At 41.5% G+C, this 23,004-nt stretch overlaps 2 protein-coding genes across 2 annotated transcripts in view; both read left to right on the top strand.

The window, feature by feature from the left end:
• The first annotated feature begins 2,753 nt into the window (after positions 1 to 2,753).
• The window catches only part of LOC310638912 (uncharacterized protein), a 76,919-nt gene continuing 56,668 nt past the window's right edge, over positions 2,754 to 23,004 (top strand). Inside the window, exons 1-2 of the mRNA XM_083360274.1 lie at positions 2,754 to 5,149; positions 8,291 to 10,720. Coding sequence (XP_083216400.1) covers positions 2,789 to 5,149; positions 8,291 to 10,720 — 4,791 coding nt within the window. The 5' untranslated portion in view covers positions 2,754 to 2,788. The remainder of the gene's footprint in view (positions 5,150 to 8,290; positions 10,721 to 23,004) is intronic.
• On the top strand, positions 20,217 to 22,610 carry LOC310637666 (protocadherin beta-16-like; the record flags this gene model as incomplete). The annotated part of the gene is made up of 1 exon (XM_083358169.1): positions 20,217 to 22,610. The coding sequence occupies one exon, from the start codon at positions 20,217 to 20,219 to the stop codon at positions 22,608 to 22,610; it is 2,394 nt and encodes a 797-aa protein (XP_083214295.1).

The following is a 23,004-nucleotide window of genomic DNA, read 5'->3' as shown; positions in this document are numbered from 1 at the left end:
ATTATTGTTATATTTCAAACTCTTATGTTTTTAATTATTGCATTACATCTACAGTCCATTTGAATAGAGGTGGTAGATAAATCTAGATAGGATAAGAGGGAGGGAGGGAGGGAGGCAAGAAAAAAAGAAGAAAAAGAAAGAAAGAAAGAAAGAAAGAAAGAAAGAAAGAAAGAAAGAAAGAAAGAAAGAAAGAACAGTTCAATCTGACCATCAGAAAGACTATTCCTCTGCCCTTAATTAAATTAATTCATAAATTAAATTCATTTATATTCAAAGTAAATTGATATTCTCTAAAAATGCTTCTACCAATATCAGGTTTCATTTCTGCTATCAATATCAAGTATCAGTCCTTCCCTATCACCCTAATATTCTTCTCTACAATTTTTTTGGTAGAGCACATATCCTGTTTTGGTGAAGCCTGACCCAAAAAAGGAGTTGAGTAATTCAGCCTTTTCTGTTTTCAGGTAATATTTTGACATCTTCAATGAGTAGATGGTGTATTGATTCATTGGTTTTCCTCTCATTTTGAATATCCTTTATCTGAAGAAGCTTTTTATATTGTTGCTCTTGGCATCCTACACCAACCTCAACTCATATTAATCTTCCTGATATTACTTCTATAATTGTAACCTACTTCTACCAGTTACTCACCTCTTTTCCATCTTCAGTGTAGGTCCGTTTTTGTTTTCAGAACTTCACAGAGATTTTTGGGCAGCTACCCACATGACGTCTTCTATCTGGTTTTCTTCACTGAAACTATTTGATGATTATTACTTAATTACCACCTGTCTTAAAATCCTATTCTCATCAGATTCTCTTGCCAAAAAGTCCTACTATCATTACCCTGAATTTAGTAGACATTTTTGTACCACTAGATATGTATTTGGCTGGATTCAGTCCATATTTCAAGGAAATATAATATCTGGGTTGTAAATGTAGATTGAAGAGGCCATAGCAGTTACATATCAGAGTGCCTTAGCTGTATGGATAAAAGGGCCAAGATCCAGTTGAGCCAGTTCCTGCCCATAGCTGAGATAGGCGTCTATGAAATGTTTGTAGGTTAATTTTGGATCTGATTGTTTTATGCTTATAACCGCAATAGTGGCTGGATTGGTGATGCAGGAGTGGGAGAACCACATACTGAAAAAAATGCATCAGCCATACAGTACATCATTCAATAACATCTCTATCCAGTGATTGGAAAAGTTTCATACATTCAATATTTGATATGTGCTAGAATATATTCACTATCCCAGGACAAACTGAAGAACTTCTTGGATGAGAAGCGAGATGTTTTCAAAGAAAAAAAACCAAGAAAGTCCAGTTGTCTTTTGGAAAAAAAGCAACTTTTGGGATAACCATGACCTGGATGATTGAGAATCTCCATAGACATCCAAGGACAAAGTTGATCTGAAAGACGAAAGCAGATTTAGTTATGCAAATTTATTTATTTAGTTATATTTATATACCGCCCTATTCCCTGAGGACTCAGGGCGGTTTACAGGGAATTAAAAATCCAAAATACAAAAATTAAGAACCGAATTAAAAAATATTAAATTGACCCTGTACTCAATTAAAAAGAACCCCAAATTAAAAATTTCTCCTCAGCCTGGGCCCGAGAGCTCAAAGAGCCAGGTCTTCAGGCCACGGCGGAATGATCGGAGGTCGGGGGCAGTTCTCAGCTCCACCGGCAGCTGGTTCCAGAGGGCAGGCGCTCCCACCGAGAAGGCCCTATCCCTGGGTGTCACCCGCCGGCAATCTCTTACCGGCGGGACCCTGAGCAGACCCTCCCTGTGGGAGCGCACTGGGCGAAGGGCGTTTGATGCTGGCAGCAGGTGTTCCCTCAGATATCCCGGACCCAGGCCATGTAGGGCTTTATAGGTGATAACCAGCACGTTGGTTGTGGCAGAAAGTAAGGGGCGATGCCATAACCAATGAAGCTTCTTGGGTGAGGTGTGAAATGGCTTCTTCTTCCTCAAGGGAAAAAACAGTCCAGTTGCCTTTTGAAAAAACACCGTTGAAAAAACTGTCACCTGGATGTCTGATAATCTCCACAGATGTTTCTATATATACTTTTACAGCACAATCAGAACAAAAGTCATGGTTCATACAAGCCAGGGACAATCCTTTTTCTCTAAATTGAAAGCTCTTAATATATTATCTTGATATGACAAAAGACACCAAGACTGTATAACATTTTGTTCTTTTGAAAAGAAGCACACACTATTCTATACTCTAGAACAGGGGTAGGCAACCTTGACTCTTTTATGACTCGTGGACTTCAACTCCCAGAATTCCTGAGCCAGCATGGCTCAGCTTGGAAACCTCTCCCTTTCCCCTCAGCATGGCTGGCTCAGGAATCCTGGGAGTTGAAGTCCACGAGTCACAAAAGAGCCAAGGTTGCCTACCCCTGCTCTAGAATAAATGCCCTATTCAAAGGAGTTTCATAAACTCAGTGCTCCATTTTACTTTACACACAAGGTGGTGCTATTGCACCAAACAGTAAAAAGAGAGATTCATTTATTTCAGGATGACCTAGTCATTAGACAAAGGAATCTCAGAACAAAAGGCAACAGCTCTCAGTTTAAACCTTGAGAAATTTCCGAAGAAAATATTCCAGCATGAATACCAAAAAATAACTCCTGTTGGATTCTGATAACAACTATAAAAGAAATTGTAGCAGCTGCTTTACGAAGAATCATATTCCCAGAAAGAGGCTGAGAAAATGGAAGTATCTCCTCCTAGCAGGCAAGTGGTCTTGTTCTTTATTTCTCTGTGTAGCTCTGGTATGTTGTGTGAACCGTTCCACTATTCAGTGCCTGAGGAGAAGAAAGCTGGATCAATAGTAGCAAATGTGCTAAAAGATTTGAAGGCAGATGTGAAGGAGCTCTCTGTTCGCAGAGCACAGTTGATTTCTAAGAGTTCCAGGCAGGATTTCCAGCTGGATCCTCACTCTGGGAATATAATATTAAGGGATAAAATTGACCGAGAAGCTTTGTGTGGTCTGACTGATCCTTGCACTCTATTCTCTGAAATTTTGCTGGAAAATCCTTTGCAAGTGTTCAAAATTGAAGTTCAAGTAGAAGATGTCAATGATAATTCCCCTACATTCTCTAAGAATCAATTCCTTTTTGAAATACCTGAACAGACTCCCATAAATGCACGTTTCCCTTTGCAGAAAGCACAAGATTTAGATAAAGGAAAAAATGCTATCCAGAACTATATACTTAGCACAAGTGAATATTTTAAGTTGAATGTACAAAGTAAAAACGATGGTAGCAAATATGCAGAACTGCTTTTGGCAAAACCATTAGACCGCGAGGTGATCCCTCAGTTTATTCTCACTCTGGAAGCTGTGGATGGAGGGATCCCAAGGAGAACTGGCACAGCACAGATAATTATTAATATTCTGGATACAAATGATAACGTTCCCCAATTTGAACAAGCAGTCTATAAAGTGCAGTTGATGGAAAATAGTCATCCAGGTTCATTGGTTGGTAAAGTTGAAGCCACTGACAAAGATATTGGATCCAATGCTCGCATCATTTACACTTTTAGCCAAGAACCAGCAGATGCGCTTCGATCATTCAGCTTAAACAACCATACTGGGGAAATTACACTTGTAGGGAAAATTGATTATGAAGAAAATCATAGTTATGAACTCCACATCAAAGCCACAGATGGAGGGGGACTCTCCACTTACTGTAAAGTTCTTGTTGACATTGAAGATGAGAATGACAATGCCCCAGAAATAGTTGTATCATCCATCACTAATCCTTTACCAGAGAATTCTCCCCCGGAAACGCTGGTGGTACTTTTTGGCATCAGAGATCAAGACTCTGGAGACAATGGCAGAACTAGCTGCAACACTGATAAAAACCTGCCTTTTATACTAAAACTGACTGAGAACAATTATTACCAGCTTGTGACTCAACAGCCACTGGACAGAGAACAAATGTCACAATATAACATCACCATCACAGCCACTGACCAAGGTTCTCCCAGACTCACCTCCAAGACAGTTATTAGCATTCAACTTTCAGATGTCAATGATAACCCTCCAATGTTTGAAAAATCTTTCTACGATTTGCACTTGAGAGAAAACAACATTCCAGGACTGCTCATTGGATCAGTCCGCGCTGTGGATGTAGACACAGAACAAAATGCCAAACTGACCTATTGGCTTTTGCCTGGGAAGATCAGGGATGTCCCTGTATCTTCTTACATCTCCATCAACTCCGAAACTGGGAACCTGTATGCCATCCGATCTGTGGATTATGAGGATATACAAGATTTCCAGGTGATGGTGAGGGCTGTAGACAAGGGCTTGCCTCCACTGAGCTCAGAAACCACGGTCCGAGTTCTTATCAGAGATGAGAATGACAACGCCCCCTTTGTCCTCTGCCCCCTTCAGAACAGCACTTCTCCATCAAAGGAGCTGGTTCCCAGGGGAGCAGAGACAGGCTACCTGGTCACCAAAGTGGTGGCAGCAGACAGGGATTCAGGGCAGAATTCTTGGCTTTCCTATCAATTGCTGAAGGCCACAGATCCGAGTCTCTTCGCTGTTGGGACTCAGAATGGGGAAGTGAAAACCATGAGGCCGGTGAATAGCCGAGACAGTTTCAAACATACTCTTATTGTAGCAGTTAGGGATAATGGGCATCCGCCTCAGTCTTCCTCTGCGACCCTAAGAATTCTTCTAGTGGACGGCTTCTCTGATCCGTACATGAAAAGTATGGATAATCCTAAGGGCGAAGTCCCGCAGGAGGGAGATCATACTCTAACCATGTATTTGATTATTTGCTTGGTTGCCATCTCATCCATTTTTCTGCTTTCTGTCATGGTGTTTATTGCCACCAAGTTTCAGAAGCGAAGGAAGTTCACAGGAAGTTCTCATTCTGCATCTAATTTCCCCGTGGGACCAAGTTCACAAGACAAGTGTGTGGATCCTAACACTGGGACACCTTCTCAGGCCTTCAGCTATGAGGTATGCTTAGCTGATGGATCTCTGAGCAGTGAGTTCAAGTTCCTTAGGCCTTTCTTTCCTGTTTTTACTATGGAGCATCGAAAAACTCTGCTGAATCCACAGAGTAGAAATGATTGCCATGATCTTCCTAATCAATTGGAGGAAAGAGAGGACATATCCCAGGTGAGAATAATTATTAATGCAATTAATTTATAAATTTACTTTGTTTGAATGATTCAGAAATAATTAATTTTTTAAAAAATGGAAGAGTGTCTAATAAAGTACATTACCATGAATTTCCAGAGAATTAATTCTTTTAAGTTAATGTACTGACAAATTTGTATTGGTTTTACATGTATTTTAATTTATACATGGGTATTTATCCTGCTAGGGACGCAGTGGCTCAGTGGGTTAGGACACTGAGCTTGTTGATCAGATGGTCGGCAATTTGGCGGGTCGAATCCCGAGTGCTGCATAACAGAGTGAGCGTCTGTTACTCGTCCCAGCTTCTGCCAACCTAGCAGTTCGAAAGCACATAAAAATGCTAGTAGAAAAATAGGGACCACTACAGTGGGAAGGTAACAGCGTTCCGTGCGCCTTTGGCGTTTAGTCATGCCGGCCACCTGACCATGGAGACATCCTTGGAGAAGCGCTGGCTCTTCGGATTTGAAACGGAGATGAGCACCGGCCCCTAGAGTCGGAAAACGACTAGCATGCATGTGTGGGGGGAACCTTTACCTTTACCTTACTATTTATCCTGCACTGTCATATGTAATTTGGTAGGTGAGAAGTTATGAAATACATATTGCCCTAAAAGAAAACTCTACAATTTTCCAGGAAGGAAACAATTTGTGAGGTGTTTGAAATTTGGAAGCTACAGCTGGTGCAGCATGTGGTGGCATGGGCAATATATAATTGAAAGCTACCAAGAGTTAGCAATAGGTAGCAATAGCACATAGACTTATATACCACTTCACAGGGCTTTATAGCCATCTCTAAGCAGTTTACAGAGTCAGCATATTGTTCCCAATCTGGGTTATCATTTTATCGACCTTGGAAGGATGGAAGGCTGAGTCAACCTTGAGCCGGTGAGAATCAAACTGCTGAACTGCTGGCAACCAGCAGAATTAGCTGCGCTCCTGCATTCTAACCACTGTGCCACCTTGGCTCAGTTACCTTGTGGTAAGACAGCAACCAATAAATTTTATTTATTTATTTATGTTTTTTTCTTTTTACGACTGTGTAATCCCTTGATTTGGGACAATGTTGGGGTGACTGAATGCAGCTGAGCATTTACTGGCCAGATGCCCTTCCTGACACCTACTCCAAGTTTGCAGCAGATATTTTCTCTTTGTGCCCCGACAGAGAAACATTTGTCACTGCCTAGGATTGAACTATCAACCTTCTGAATGAGAAGCAAGCATCTTCACTTCTAAGCCACCACGCCGCTCTAATGAATTTTATAAATAAAAAATAAAATTTTGCAGCGGGTTGAATGGGTGTGTGAGGGAAGGAATGTGGACTGAGTGAAAAAGTATTTAAATGAAATTTTAGCACATTGATTAAAAACAGAAGGATTTATAATGCAGCTCGTGATCAAGGCTTAACTCTGATTGGTGGAGATTGATACAAGTGATTTAACGCTTAAGCAGGTCAGGATTTGGGGAAGTGTGTGGTAAAGACACCCAGAAAGGAATGTAACAAACAATTGCTTTTCTGAAACAGTAAGGTAGAAAGGTGATCTTGGGCAAATCTCTCTCTCTCTCATATATATATATATATATATATATATATATATATATATATATATATATATATATATATATATATGAATAGAATAGAATAGAATAGAATAGAATAGAATAGAATAGAATAGAATAGAATAGAATAGAATAGAATAGAATAGAATAGAATAGAATAGAATAGAGCCATCGACACCATCTCAGACAGGTGATTGTCTAGTCTTTTCTTAAAAATCTCCAGTGATGGAGTGCCCAGGACTTCTGGAGCAAGCTGTTCCACTGGTTGATTGTCGTCGCAATCAGGAAGTTTCTCCTTAATTCCAGGTTTGATCAGTTTCCAACCATTGTTTCTCATCCTTCCCTCTGATGCTGTGGTGAACAACCTGCCGCCCTCTGCCTTGTGGCAGCCCCTCAGATACTGAAACACTGCTATCATGTCTCCCCTATTTTTTCTTTTCTTTAGACTAGCCAAACCCAAGTCCCGCAGCCATTCTTCATATGTTTTAGCCTCCAGGCCTTTGATCATCTTGGTTGCTTTTCTCTGAGTTTTTTCCAAACTCTCAACATTTTTTTTGTGATATGGTGACCAAACTTGGCTGCAGTATCCAGGTGTGGTCTTACTAGGGCTTTGTAAACGGTACTAGTACTTTGCATGATCTTGATTCTATGCCTCTGTTTATACAACCCAGGATTGTATTAGCTTTTTTGGTTGCTGCTGCACACTACTAGCTCATAGTCAAGTGATTGTCCACTAGGACTCCAAGGTCCCTTTCACAGTTGCTGTTTTTAAGCCAGGTTTTACCTAATCTGTACTGTATTCATGACTTTGGTTTTTCCTGCAATGACTCTCTCTCTCTCTCTCTCTCTCTCTCTCTCTCTCTCTCTCTCTCTCTCTCTCTCTCTCTCTCTCTCTCTCTCTCTCTCACTCACTCACTCACTCGCACATGCACCCACACAACCAAAATTGGGAAAGCATAGTAGCAAATGAAATAACAGAACAGAATAGAAATAACAGAATAGAGAGAAATTTTTATTGGCCAAGTGTGATTGGACCCAGAAGGAATTTGTCCACAGTAAATAAGCTGTCAAGAATACATACAAACAACAAAGACATAACTCAGTAAATCATAATATACATTTATAAATCATAGGATATGAACAATTGATAAATCATAATATGCAAATAGGAGAAAGAACTGGATTATACCCTTTATCAATAATTTTTTTGCAGATTGTCACTCTTTCTTTTTCTATATAATTAGATAGTTCATAAAATAATCTGCTATTGGATAGATAAAAATAGATTTAATGTACGTAGTGTCTAAAATGGAAATAGAATTTTTGTCTACTTCACCACATGGTGGCGATATTAACAAAGAAATTCAGTTCTGTTCTGCTTCCTCAGTATCAGGGCAGACAGTAATGCAAAACTGAACAAAAGGAATCTGACTCTTTTTGCGATGAGACATATGCAGATTATAAAATGGCAAAGGACTGAACAAATAAAAATGATCTGCACAACTAAATCATAAGGAAGGAAGGGAAGACAGGCTGACTGTTGGGCAGAATTTGAGCCTGCAAGGAAGAGGCTGGAATCATGGAGAATTGCTTTTGGAAAAGACAAGGTCTGTATGTCCTTCTCTCTTTCTCATTCCTTAGAGTAATGTGTGCTTCAATTCGCTTTTCTGTCCCTGAAGAAAAGAAAAAGGGGTTTCTGGTGGCTAATGTGCTCAAGGAATTGAAATTGAAAGCAGGGGAGCTCTCAACCCGCAGAGCACATTTAGTTGCTGAGGGCACTCAGGAATACTTCCACCTTGATATTCAGACTGGGAATCTGTTGGTTAAGGATAAAATTGACAGAGAAGCTTTGTGTGGTCAGAATGATCCTTGTGTACTCCTATCTCAGCTTGTTTTGGAAAACCCCTTAGATTTCTTTAATATTGAAATCAAGATAGAAGATGTGAATGACAATGCCCCCAGATTTTGGAAAAACGAAGTGGTACTGGACATTCCTGAAAATAGTCCTATAAGTACAACATTCCCCTTGGAACCTGCCCAAGATGAAGACTTGGGAGACAATAGCATCCAAAACTATACTCTTAATCCCAATGAGCATTTTCAGCTTGAAGTACATAAGAATGAAGACGAAAGTGATAATATATATCTTGTTTTGAAGAAAACATTAGATAGGGAGAGGATGCCACACCTCGGATTGACTCTAATGGCTATTGATGGAGGAGTTCCAAAGAAAAGCGGCACAGTTCAAATTAATATTAATGTTCTGGATAGTAATGATAACTTTCCTCTGTTTAGCAAGTCTGAATATAAGGCAAGAATAAAGGAAAATCTCCCTAAGGGCACTCTTGTGATTAAGGTGGAAGCCAAAGATCTGGATTTGGGTTCAAATGCACAGATTCTCTACTCATTCCATCAAGTGCCAGAAAGAATAAACAGTTTGTTCTATTTAAATGAAGTTACTGGTGAAATCACTGTTTGGGGTCAGATTGATTATGAAAAAGAAAAAAGCTATAACATGAAAATCAGAGCAACAGATGGAGGGGGTTTTACAGGTCAGTGCAAGATACTAATAGAGGTTGAAGATGAGAATGACAACCCCCCAGAAGTGTCCATCATATCTCTGACCAACACTTTAAAGGAAGACTCTCCCCCAGACACAATGGTGGCCCTCTTCAGTGTTAGAGACCAAGACTCTGGAGACAACAGCAAAACGGTCTGCTCCATGGAGATGAACCTTCCTTTTGTGCTCAAAGTCACCACAAACAACTTTTATCAGCTTGTGCTCCAAAGTCCCCTAGACAGAGAGACCGTCACTGAGTACAACATCACCATCACAGCCATTGACAGCGGCTCTCCTAGGCTCACTTCAACAAGACTGATTAATGTTCAGATTTCCGATGTCAATGATAACCCTCCTCTTTTTGAAAAGTCTTCATATGACATGCAGATCCGGGAGAATAATATTCCAGGCTTGCTCATCGGCTCAGTCCACGCTGTGGATCTGGACACAAAGCAGAATGCAAAAGTGACTTACTCAGTTCTGTCTGGGAAGGGTGATGATCTTTTGCCCATTTTCATTTCAATCAACTCTGAAACTGGAAACCTGTATGCCCTCCGATCCCTGGACTATGAGCAGATAAGAGGCTTCAGAGTGACTGTGAGGGCGTCTGATGGTGGTTCTCCTTCCCTGAGCTCAGAAGTGATTTTCCGCATCCACATCATAGATGAAAACGACAACGCTCCCTTCTTCCTGTATCCCCTGCAGAACAACACATCTCCATGCAATGAGCTGCTTCCCAAGTCAGCCGAGGCCGGCTATCTGGTCACCAAGGTGGTTGCCGTGGATGCAGATTCTGGCCAAAACTCTTGGCTTTCCTATGAATTGCTGAAGGCCACGGACCCAGCCCTTTTCAGCATAGGAGCACAGAATGGGGAAGTGAAAACCAGGAGAGCCCTGAATGAGCGAGACACAAACAAGCAGAGGCTGGTGTTGCTGGTCAGAGACAACGGTCTTCCTCCACAGACCAGCACGGCGATGCTTAATGTCCTTCTTGTGGATGGCTTTTCGGATCCCTTCCTGAGGAGGGTGGATGTCACTGTGCAAGAACCGGAAGAAGACAAAACCTTGACCAAGTATTTGGTGATCTGCTTGGCTGCTGTCTCCTTTGTGTTCCTGGTCTGCATTGTTGTCTTTATTGTGGTCAAAATCCTCAAGAAGGACTCCCAAAGCCACTTTACTGCAGCTGTTCCTCACTTCCCACCTGATGCCCCAGAGAACTGTGCAGATTCACCGAATGGGTCGCTTCCCAGGACTTACCGTTATGATGTTTGTTTGACTGGTGGATCCTTAAGTAGTGAGTTCCGATTTCTCAGGCCCCTCTTTCCTGTCCTGTCCTGCCCTGTGGGAGATGTAAACGTCCCAGGCAACCACTGGACTTCTTCTGGCCCCGAAGATTTATCTAAGCAGGTTGCAGTTAATGGCACAACAAAAGAGGTGAGGAAAAACATGCAATTAATTTAACCTCTTTCTATTTATTCCCCCTCTGTTTGTTTTACTCTATCAGTTATTCTTGAAATCCATGCTGGTTATTTGTTTAAAAAACAGGCATTTTTACTTTAATGTTAGCTGAGAGCATACATAACAATTCTTTTACAGAGAGTCAGTCAGTGCTTGGTTAACAGCTACTCCTTTAGCAAACATTTGATATTATAATGCGCTGGGTGGTAGTTATGACTGGTCCTAGGCCTTCCAGCTGTCCTGGATCCTCCCTGATCACTTGATTCTGATCTGGGCATTTGGCAACCAGCTCACACTTAGGATGGATCTGCATCCCATGGTCATGTAATTTGCAACGTTCAGTGCAGGTTTCCAACAAGCAGTTTCAATAGGGAAGCTGGCAGGGAGGGTTGCAATCTGCTCGGGTAAGTCTTGCCTGGCTGCATACATTCCCCCAGCCTATCTGCAGTCACGCTGCACCTTGCCAATCACCCACACACACTTGCACACTCTCCCCGGGCCTCACTGTTCTCCTGGCCATTTGCACTCTTGTGCACCCTCCCCAACCCAGCACCATCTATTCCCAGCCCTCCTGTGCTCACACTGGGCCTTCCCTGCCAATTGCAGAGCCTCTTTGAACTGCATTCATACTAAGTTTCCCTGGCCAGAGGTGCACCCTCCCTCACATAGCAGTAGGTACCCCAAGCCCCGCCATGGGTTTCTGTGCATCCGCTCACTCCCTCTCCCACCCAGCAGTGGCCACTTCCCTGCCTGCTGGCCTTAAAGAATTCAAAGATTCTCTTGCCAATATTGCATTTAGGGAACTTGTATGATGATCTGACTGCATTCAAATAATATTATCTTTTTTAAAATAAATCTTATTTTAGCTTCTTCAGATTTTCATATTATAAGGGATATCCAAAATACTGTATATGCTCAAAAACATATATCAATTGATCAATGATATTATCATATTCTCTGATCAATCCATGTTTTGGGTGGATCCACTTTTAATACTGATCCAGGAAGAAAAAAAAAATATATAGTGACATCTATGGGGGAGAAGGGAGAGATCTGGAAGCAATAGCTATTAGGGTAATTAATGGCATTAAACATAACAAATGTGATTGCAGGACTGATTTCCTTCATAAAATTATCAAGGTCAAAGAGGAGAATGGATCTAGATATATCATAATATACATGTACATGTAGATATATATGAGCGATAAAGAATATCAGTATTTTGGAGTGATACAAGTACAAACCCCTCCATTTCCCTCCTCCCATGTCTATGGCAACCTAGAACAAGCAAGATGTCTTGAGCCAGGTTTGTTGTACAGTTGACAGTCAGACCCCCTAAAGCACGGGTGTCAAACTCGCCGTGTCATATAACGTGTTGCAACATATCGTGATTTTTTTTTGCATTGCCGGAGCTGGAGTGGGTGCGGCCTCCGCATGATGCAGCCGGCCTGCGGGCTGGCAGTTTGTCAACCCTGCCCTGAAGAGAAAGCAAATCCTGCACAAAAAACAAAAACAGAAAATAGGAATCTGAGAATGTTTATCATAAAATCGCCATACTAGTCAGTCTGTCTTAATGTCCGCACTTTTCACCCACGTAGCTTCCGATAATGGATAACCTTTCCACTGCACTAAGTAGTGTAACTTCCTTTATACAAACTAGAATCGAAAATGTGTTTGATTTCATAATGGGCTTCCCCTTCAACTAAAATGGGACCCGGTGTCTTCTTAGGGATTCCTGGCACGCTTTAGCAAACTACAATGGAAAACAGGGTGAATTTCCCTAATAACCAAGGGAGTTTCAACTCAACTATAACAGGATTTATAATTTTAGTTATGGGAAAGGGACCAAGGAATTTAGGTCCTAATTTGTTGCTAGGTAATTTAAGTCTTAAATATTTGGTAGATAGGCAGACTTTCTCCCCCACATAAAATGGCCTCTGAGAGGATCGCTTCTCATCAGCTTGCTCTTTATACATTTTTGTGGCTTGGGCTAATGTTTTATTTACATTAGCCCAAACACCCTGCCATGATGTCACCCAATGGTCTAAGGTTTGCAAGACGGGGGTTCTTGTGGATATTCAGGCATGGGAACAATTTCTCGGCCAGTAGCAATTTTGAATGGGGTAACTCCAGTGCTGCTGTGTACTGTATTATTATATACCACCTCTGCAAAAGGCAGGAGGTCAGCCCAATTAGTCTGTTGTAGTAGATGTAAAATCTGAAGTATTGTTCTACCACTGCGTTCACATGTTCAGCCAATCCATTAGTGCTCAGATGAAAAGCCAATTAGAGCTCTTGAATGGACCCAATTAGCTTGACAAAGTCTCTCCAGAACCTTGCAGTAAATTGGATCCCCCTATGTGATATTAACTTTTTTGACGCTCCGTGGAGGCAGCAGATGTGTTTCAGGAACAGCTTGGTTAATTTCTGAGTAGAGGGGAGCCTTGAGCAGGCAATGAAATGGGCTTGATTTGAAAAGAGATCAATTACAGTCCAGATTACTGTATTTCCCTTACTTTCTGGTAATTCAACAATGAAATCCATGGCTATCTCCTCCCAGGGTTGGGATGGTTCTGTTACCAGTTGCAATAACCCTGGGGTCTTGCCAGGGCATTTCTTCATGGCTGCACAAGTGGCACAGGTCTTTACATAGCTTTCAGTGTCTTTTTTCATCCCTGGACACCAAACCTGCCACCAGACTAAGTGCAATGTCTTTAAAAATCCGAAGTGGCCAGCCTGCTTGGCATCATGACTACGTTGAAGGGCTTGAATTCTGAGGGAAACTGGCAAAACCATTGCGATAGGTCAACAGGGTTTTATTCTCCTGGAACCAGGTATCAGTCTTTAATTCTTCCTTGAGCTTTTGGGTCATGTGGATTTCTGTCTCAGTAGATTGCTTTTGCTTCTGACCCCTTGTGATCACATGAGAAACTGATTGCGGTAGCAGAATGATAGTCTTTTGAATTGGGGTATTCTGACAAGGCATCAGCCAAAAATTTCTTCCCTCCAGGGAAGTACTTCAAAGTAAAGTTAAAAGAGTTAAAATATTATGCCCATCGTACTTGTTTAGGGGACAATGTTTGAGGGGTTTTCAGCATTTCTAGATTTTTATGATCAGTCCATACTTCAAAAGGCACTTTGCTCTCCTCAAGGAAGTGGCCCCAAGTTAGCAGCACCCATCTGACTGCAAAAGCCTCTTTCTGCCAAACATCCCATTGCCTCTCAATGTCTGTCAGTTTCCTAGAAGGGTAGGCACAGGATTGTAGGTCCCATTTTGGTTTCTTTGTAGGAGGACTGCTTCCATGGCTACATCATTAGCATCAACTTGGATGATGAATTTCTCCTCATGGTCAGGGTGTTTGAGAACAGGTTTAGCTCCAAACAAGTCTCTTTAAATGCTCAAACACTGCTTGGCATTCCGTAGACCAATGTAACGGTTGACAAGGTCGGGGCTTTTGCCCTCCTTTCCCAGTTTTCAGTAGCTCAGTGATTGGCAGAGCTATCTTAGCAAACGAGGGAATTAATTGCCGGTAAACATTTGCGAATCCTAGAGGGGTTTTGAAGCTGCTTATGGGTCAGTGGGGGCTGCCATTCCAGCACTGCCTTAACTTTGGCAGGGTCAATATCCACCTCCTCACTGGAAATTCTGTACCCTAGGTAGTCGAGGCGGAGCTGATGGAATTCACCTTTAGAGAGCTTAGCATGAAGTTTACCTCTCAGCAGCTTCTTGAGTACTTCACACACTAATTTGACATGCTCTTGCATGGTCTTGGTATAAATAAGGATATCATCAAGGTAGACTAGGACCCCCTTGAACAAATGATCATGCATTACTTGATTGATAAATTGCATGAATATGGCAGGGGCTCCTTGTAGACCGAAAGGCATAACCTTGAACTGGAAACTTCCCAGAGGCTATTGAAACTTGTTTCCCATTGATCCCCCTCCTTAATCTGCACCTATTTTCTTGGGACGTAGAGTCTGTCAATGTCACTGAGGATTTCTTCCACGTCCTTGCTTTTGGGTCATCGGGCAAATCTCCTTGGATTGTTGTATCTATTATTTGGTGTTGAGAAAACCATTCAGTTGCCATTTTGTTAAGAGGACGAGCAGATACAGCAGGTCTTCACCTTGGTTTTTCATTTTGACCTATTTGTCTTGACCTGTTTATCTTCTTTTCCATCTGTTTTCCTTTTATATCCTCAGGCTCCTTCTGTTTTATATAGGAAATCTTTACCTCTTTCCCTTTTGTCAGTTTCTTTTCTGTATTTTCCATTGTCTGTATTTGTTGAGCAGTTGAATCTTCTGTCTTGATATTTAATTGTTCCATTTTTTCTGTAGTATCCTGCATAAGTGATCCTATAATTATAGACATAATTTACTTTTGCATATCCAGGCTGTCTTCTGGTTTTTTTCTGTAGCTTCTTATTTTATCCATAATAGTATATTTAAACTAAAAGGCATTACATTCAAAAAACCAGTAAATAAAAAGCGCAGCTGAGTTTCTGAAGATTACATGTGTCTTATCTTTTTTCTGGGCTGTCAGCCAGGTCTCTTGCACAATAATAGATTACAGTATCAAATTTAGCCACAAGATGTCTCTCCAAAGTTATTTTGATCTTTTCAGTTTTTTCTTCTATCTTAAAAGAAAAAACCCAGATCTTCAATAAAAATAGAGAATAAAAATTGAAGAAAAATAGGAAATAGAGAATAAAGAGTCTTTTAATCCACCAATTTTAGGAAATAGATTCCCAATTAGGATCCAATTATTTTTTCAATGTTTTAAACACCACTGAGTCGTTGATCACCGCTATGTCTGGAGGGAGGACTGAAACCCCACCCTTCCCTCACCACAGGGGAGAAAGTACTTTAGCAGCTTGAAGAGGTACAAATAAGCAATTAGGATTTAAGAGATGTAGATCTTACCCAGTTCTTTCCACACTGCTTTGAAGTTGCCAGATGGTGAGTGTGACTTCAGCTGTCTACAGGCTAGTGACAAGCCATATTTCTATGGCCGGTCTTTCATCCGCCGGTTTGGAGGGTTTCGCTAGCTCTAGCAAGAGAGCTACCGTTCACCTGTGATCCAGTGAGGGCCCCTCTTTGCTGGTCGCTTCTACGGGGTGACTTTTGACCCTTTTCAGCTCCTCCCCCCCAGCGATGCGAAACTGGATGGGGGAGATGAAGCTCATCTCCCAGAGGTCTGTGGCTGCCGTGGCAAACCGGAAGTCTCCTTCAGTGTGAGGATTTCAATGGCACAGTCAGTCACCTGGTATGGGAGGAGCACATCACATTCATTTTCACTAAATACCTCCACCAAGTCTCGATATTCGCTCAGTATCAGTTGACTTTCTGGTACATGCTCTATGATGGCTTTTTGAGTCACAAGAATTCCTTGGGTCTCGGTTGCAGCAGGCCCCTGTACTTCACTGGTCAATGTGGGTGGAAGGGGTCCCATTGCTGACTTTAGAGTCCTAACTCCATCCTCCACCAAATCATGGGACGCCACCTATCGAGCCAGGCCAACCTCAGAATTACAGCCTCAGTCATCCTAGGAACCACCACAAAATGGATAATCTCCCAGTGTCTCCCTATGGTCAGGTGCGTGGCAGGGGCACCTCCGATAAGAGACCCACCTGCCTGTTCAAATTTCATGGCCAGGGACATTAGCTTCGGATGGATCCCTAACTTTAGTACTGTAGGGAGATTGGTTAAGCATCTGGTGCAACCTGAGTCAATTAGGATATTTAAAACTGCTTGGACACCCATCTTGAGTGCTATGATTTTGGCGGAGATTGCGAAAGATAGGATGGGTTGACTTACCATCAGGTCATCTTCTCCCTCCTCATTGTTGTTATAAGGAGCTGGAACTCCCTCAGCTGGACTCCTGGGCTTGCGGGGCGCTGGTCTCTCTTGGGACTTCATCTAGGTGCTGGGCTCAATGCTGAAGCTGGCCTGGCCATTGTGATTGGGCTTGGTCTCCGATGAGGAAGGAGGAGTATCGGTGAGCATCTAGTGTCCCATCCGGCAGAGATCACAGAGTGAGCAATCAGGTCCATCTCCCCAACCTCAAGCCTGTCAAACGTCTCTCTCAATCTCTCAACTGAGTGGCCGTGGATGGCTGTCAGGTATCTCCACTCTGCAGAATCATCCCATCCAGTTGGCCTTTTCACCTTCCTCAGTGCAAGCGATCAAAGGCTGTGGGATGAAATCAGAGGAAATTCCGCCTTGGCAGCCTTGCGGATGCTCCATTGCTGGTGAGCCACCTCGGAGCAGCAAAGCTCCTCAAAGGTCAGGATCCCTTCTTGCTGTCCCAACTTCTCAGGTAGAATTATGTGGATTTTCGGTCTTGCTCTCCGCTTGAACAGTAGCCTGTTCTCCAGCAGCTGGAACCACATTGAGGCCAGCGGCCAATTCTCCCTTCTTCTCCATCATGGCTTCTCCCCTGAGTGTTTGCCATCCTCTCAAAAGTAGTGGGTAGGTGACTGGGGCTCATGACCCAAAGTAAAAGATTTTAGGAGAATTGGTTTAATGTCATGGTTCCAATAGAGGCGAAAAATTAATTAGAACTCTGAGGCTAGATGCTTCCTTGAAGAACATGTTTATTGGTTACAAAGTATCAGCACAATCAAAAGTGAAACCAAGCCTTAAATTTCCTCCAAAGAGTTAGACTATTACAAAGTTAAACTTCCCACCCCAATACTAGGCAATTAACTACATTACCCAATAGAATAGTTTGGCGAGCTTTCTAACAGAAAACCCAACTCCCCAATCCAACTGTTTGAAATGACCTTGGTTTACACGGGACAAAGAATTGAAAAAAACCTCCTCTTCCCTCCTCCCATGTTTAGAGCAACCTAGAATGATCAAAGTGGCTTCAGCCAGGTTCTTTGTAGACTTGACACTATTTCTATTTGTGGATCTTTGTATTTTGTTATCTTCTCAAGTTCTTCTATTCTGCTGTCTTCAGGTACTGCCACATCCAGTATCCAGTTTTGTTTTGTTTTTTGTCTTTCTTAACAACAATTTTTAAGACTCAGATGTTATGTGGCAGGTACTTGCCTGTTCAAATTCTAAAGACTCAGAGCACTTTAGCTTCTTCATTTTCTATTACTTTCTCCAGTTCTTGCTTGCAGGCCAATGGTATTCTTGCAGATCTTCCAATGCACCGTTGTTGCTACTTTGTCATGGTGTTATTTGTAGTCAATCTGTGTGATGTTCTTGTAGCAGCTAACTAGGTGGTCCACTGTTTCTTCAGCTTCTTTTCAGAGATAGCGTTTGCTGTCTGTTGCTGTCTTCTTAATTCTTGCTTTATATGTTCTTAAGGTTGATTTTGTGCAGCCAGAATTAGCCCCCCATCTCTTTCTTTCCCTGTTTCCCTGTTCATAGCCATTGCCAGGTCTTGTTCTTATATACTTTGTCTGCTTCTTTTTAACGTACTGGACAGGTAACTCTTTGCCTTGCCATGTCTCTTTCCTAGTCTTCATTTGGTCTTTTTTGTAGCCAGTTTGTTTTCTCTACAACTCAGTGCATCTTTTTCATTGTTATTCAGATATTCTTCCAATGCCCCTTTTCCTTCTTCAGCTATCTAGTGTACTTGCAGCATTCCACACCCACCTATTTTCTTGGTACGTAGAGTCTGCCAATGTCACTGTGTGGACGCAGGGCATAATTCACTGTCATTATTTTTCTGGTCTTCCTAGCCAGGGCTTTTAGTTCTGCTTGAGTCCAATCCACTATTCCAAGCGTGTGTATTAAATGATTGGCATTGCCCAGGTGTTAACACCTTGGAAGGTATTTCCTCCACTGAATTTAGGCTTTAAAATCTTCATTCTCTTGATGTATTCCCTTCTGATCTTCTTCTTAATTTCAGTGTGCTTGAGAGATGCTCAATTTGAAGGATGCCCAGGTATTTGTAGTGACCATCGTCCTCCAGACTCTTGATGTTGTTTCTACAGTATAAGGCATCTTGATTCCCTCAGTTTTCACCATTTTGCCCTGTTGCTGGTGAGGGTGGAACATTAGTTGAGCCCAAACTCCATTCCAATGTCTTGATCTTACATATGGACAGAATTGAATAATAATTCTATTTCAGATAGTGGTTTTCCATACAGCTTCATACCCATGTAAAAGAGATGGGATAATTTGGCAAATATTTTGGATTTTAATAACTATGGCCTAAATTTTGCAGTGTAGTTGTCAGGAGAATCAGTGCAATAACAGACTTGAAAGATTCTTTTCTTGATATTATTATCACTTTTGCAGTCTAATTGGCAGCTAGACAATTAGACTGGATTTAGCAGTTTTATTCACTGTTGTGTCCCTCCCAAGGATCTGGGATAAGTAGAGGTTGTTTGATGGTGCTAAGGATTTCATTGCACAATGTAAGCTGTTCCAAGGAAAATGCCCTTTGCAATTGTTATTATTTTGGTTTCCCACACAGTCAGCCTATTATTATAAAAAAAAAGCCTCCACTCCATGCAGCTGATTAAGTCAGCTCAAAGTCATGAAAGGGTATACAACATTACATCTGTTCATCCTTAAGGTGATAGCCCTAAAATCTTTTCAAGATAGATTATTAAAGCTATACCTCTGGAAATTTGAATGTGACACAGGTTGCGTGTCTATACCTCAGCTTCAAAGATACACTGAAAATTTCTGAATTTTTAGATATGAAATATAAAAATAGAGTTTCCATCCCTTTTCCAAGATGGTCTAATATGGATTTAATTAGGATTCCTGGCTGCTTAATTTTCTTCTGAAAGGAATTATGAAATATATACAAATGAGTGGAAGTGAAAATCATGATTGTTTCAAAGTATGACCTACCTACACAGTCATTGTAACTCAGGACATGAAAAGGTGCTAGTAAAAATATAACACACAAATGAACTTCCTCTGGATACTTAACTGTATGCACATTCTTATACATACATTCACGTCACAATCATACCAAAAGTTAAAGCTCTTACATTTCGGGAGGAATCCTTTTTATTTAGACTGAAAGCTGTTAGTATATTGTCTTGCTATGATAGAGGACACCAAGAACGTATACAGGAGGAGCATTTTGTTCTTTTGAAACGAAGCACGCACTATTCGATACTCTAATAAATGCTCTTTTCAAAGGAGTTTCATAAACTCAGTGCTCCATTTTACTTTACACACAAGGTGGTGCTATTGCACCAAACAGTAAAAAGAGAGATTCATTTATTTCAGGATGACCTAGTCATTAGACAAAGGAATCTCAGAACAAAAGGCAACAGCTCTCAGTTTAAACCTTGAGAAATTTCCGAAGAAAATATTCCAGCATGAATACCAAAAAATAACTCCTGTTGGATTCTGATAACAACTATAAAAGAAATTGTAGCAGCTGCTTTACGAAGAATCATATTCCCAGAAAGAGGCTGAGAAAATGGAAGTATTTCCTCCTAGCAGGCAAGTGGTCTTGTTCTTTATTTCTCTGTGTAGCTCTGGTATGTTGTGTGAACCATTCCACTATTCAGTGCCTGAGGAGAAGAAAGCTGGATCAATAGTAGCAAATGTGCTAAAAGATTTGAAGGCAGATGTGAAGGAGCTCTCTGCTCGCAGAGCACAGTTGATTTCTAAGAGTTCCAGGCAGGATTTCCAGCTGGATCCTCACTCTGGGAATATAATATTAAAGGATAAAATTGACCGAGAAGCTTTGTGTGGTCTGACTGTTCCTTGCACTCTATTCTCTGAAATTTTGCTGGAAAATCCTTTGCAAGTGTTCAAAATTGAAGTTCAAGTAGAAGATGTCAATGATAATTCCCCTACATTCTCTCAGAATCAATTCCTTTTTGAAATACCTGAACAGACTCCCATAAATGCACGTTTCCCTTTGGAGACAGCCCATGATTTAGACAAAGGGGAAAATGCTATCCAGAACTACATAATAAGCACAAGCGAATATTTTAAGCTGGACGTGCAAAGTCAAAACGATGGAAGCAAATATGCAGAACTGCTTTTGGCAAAACCATTAGACCGCGAGGTGATCCCTCAGTTTATCCTCACTCTGGAAGCTGTGGATGGAGGGATCCCAAAGAGAACTGGCACAGCACAGATAATTATTGATATTCTGGATAACAATGATAACGTGCCCGAATTTGCACAAGCAGTCTATAAAGTGCAGTTGATGGAAAATAGTCATCCAGGTTCATTGGTTGCTAAAGTTGAAGCCACTGACAAAGATATTGGATCCAATGCTCGCATCATTTACACTTTTAGCCAAGCACCAGCAGATGTGCTTCGATCATTCAGCTTAAACAACCATACTGGGGAAATTACGCTTGTAGGGAAAATTGATTATGAAATAAACAGTAAATATCAACTCAGTATCAAAGCCACAGATGGAGGGGGACTCTCCACTTACTGTAAAGTTCTTGTTGACATTGAAGATGAGAATGACAATGCCCCAGAAATAGCTGTATCATCCATCACTAATCCTTTACCAGAGAATTCTCCCCCGGAAACGCTGGTGGTACTTTTTGGCATCAGAGATCAAGACTCTGGAGACAATGGCAGAACTAGCTGCAACACTGATAAAAACCTGCCTTTTATACTAAAACAGACTGAGAACAATTATTACCAGCTTGTGACTCAACAGCCACTGGACAGAGAACAAATATCACAATATAACATCACCATCACAGCCACTGACCAAGGTTCTCCCAGACTCACTTCCAAGACAGTTATTAGCATTCAACTTTCAGATGTCAATGATAACCCTCCAATGTTTGAAAAATCTTTCTACGATTTGCACTTGAGAGAAAACAACATTCCAGGACTGCTCATTGGATCAGTCCGTGCTGTGGATGTGGACACAGAACAAAATGCCAAACTGACCTATTGGCTTTTGCCTGGGAAGATAAGGGATATCCCTGTATCTTCTTACATCTCCATCAACTCCGAAACTGGGAACCTGTATGCCATCCGATCTGTGGATTATGAGGATATACAAGATTTCCAGGTGATGGTGAGGGCTGTAGACAAAGGCTCACCTCCACTGAGCTCAGAAACCACAGTCCGAGTTCTTATCAGAGATGAGAATGACAACGCCCCCTTTGTCCTCTGCCCCCTTCAGAACAGCACTGCTCCATCAAAGGAGCTGGTTCCCAGGGGAGCAGAGACAGGCTACCTGGTCACCAAAGTGGTGGCAGCAGACAGGGATTCAGGGCAGAATTCTTGGCTTTCCTATCAATTGCTGAAGGCCACAGATCCGAGTCTCTTCGCTGTTGGGACTCAGAATGGGGAAGTGAAAACCATGAGGCCGGTGAACATCCGAGACAGTTTCAAACACACTCTTATTGTAGCAGTTAGGGATAATGGGCATCCTCCTCAGTCTGCCTCTGCGACCCTAAGAATTCTTCTAGTGGACGGCTTCTCTGATCCGTACATGAAAAGTATGGATAATCCTAAGGGTGAAGTCCCTCAGGAGGGAGATCATACTCTAACCATGTATTTGATTATTTGCTTGGTTGCCATCTCATCCATTTTTCTGCTTTCTGTCATGGTGTTTATTGCCACCAAATTTCAGAAGCGAAGGAAGTTCATAGGAAGTTCTCATTCTGTTTCTAATTTCCCTGTGGGACCGAGTTCACAAGACAAGTGTGTGGATCCTAATACTGGGACACCTTCCCAGGCCTTCAGCTATGAGGTATGCTTAGCAGATGGATCTCTGAGCAGTGAGTTCAAGTTCCTTAGGCCTTTCTTTCCTGTTCTTACTATGGAGCATCGAAAAACTCTGCTGAATCCACAGATTAGAAATGATTGCTGTGATCTTCCTAATCAATTGGAGGAAAGAGAGGATATATCCCAGGTGAGAATAATTATTAATGCAATTAATTTATAAATCTATTTGGTTTGAATGATTCAGAAATAATTAATTTTTAAAAATGGAAGTGTCTAATAAAGTACATTTCCAGAGAACTATTTTTTAAGGTAATGTACTGACAAATTTATATTGGTTTTACATGCATTTTAATTTTTACATGGGTATTTATCCTGCACTGTCGTATGTAACTTGGTAGGTGAGAAGTTATGAAATACATACTGCCTTATAGGAAAACTGTACAATTTTCCAGGAAGAAAACAATTTACGAAGTTTTTGAAATTTGGAAGCTACAGCTGGTGCAGCATGTGGTGGCATGGGCAATTCTTGGGGCCTGAAGGATGGCCCATGTAACACAAGCTCCATTGGCTGCTGTCTGCTTCCATGACCAATTCAAGGCATTGGTAATCATCTT

Source organism: Vipera ursinii, assembly GCF_947247035.1.
Source record: "Vipera ursinii genome assembly, chromosome: 3".
Lineage (NCBI taxonomy): Eukaryota > Metazoa > Chordata > Lepidosauria > Squamata > Viperidae > Vipera > Vipera ursinii.
This window is presented reverse-complemented; position numbering and strand designations above follow the sequence as displayed.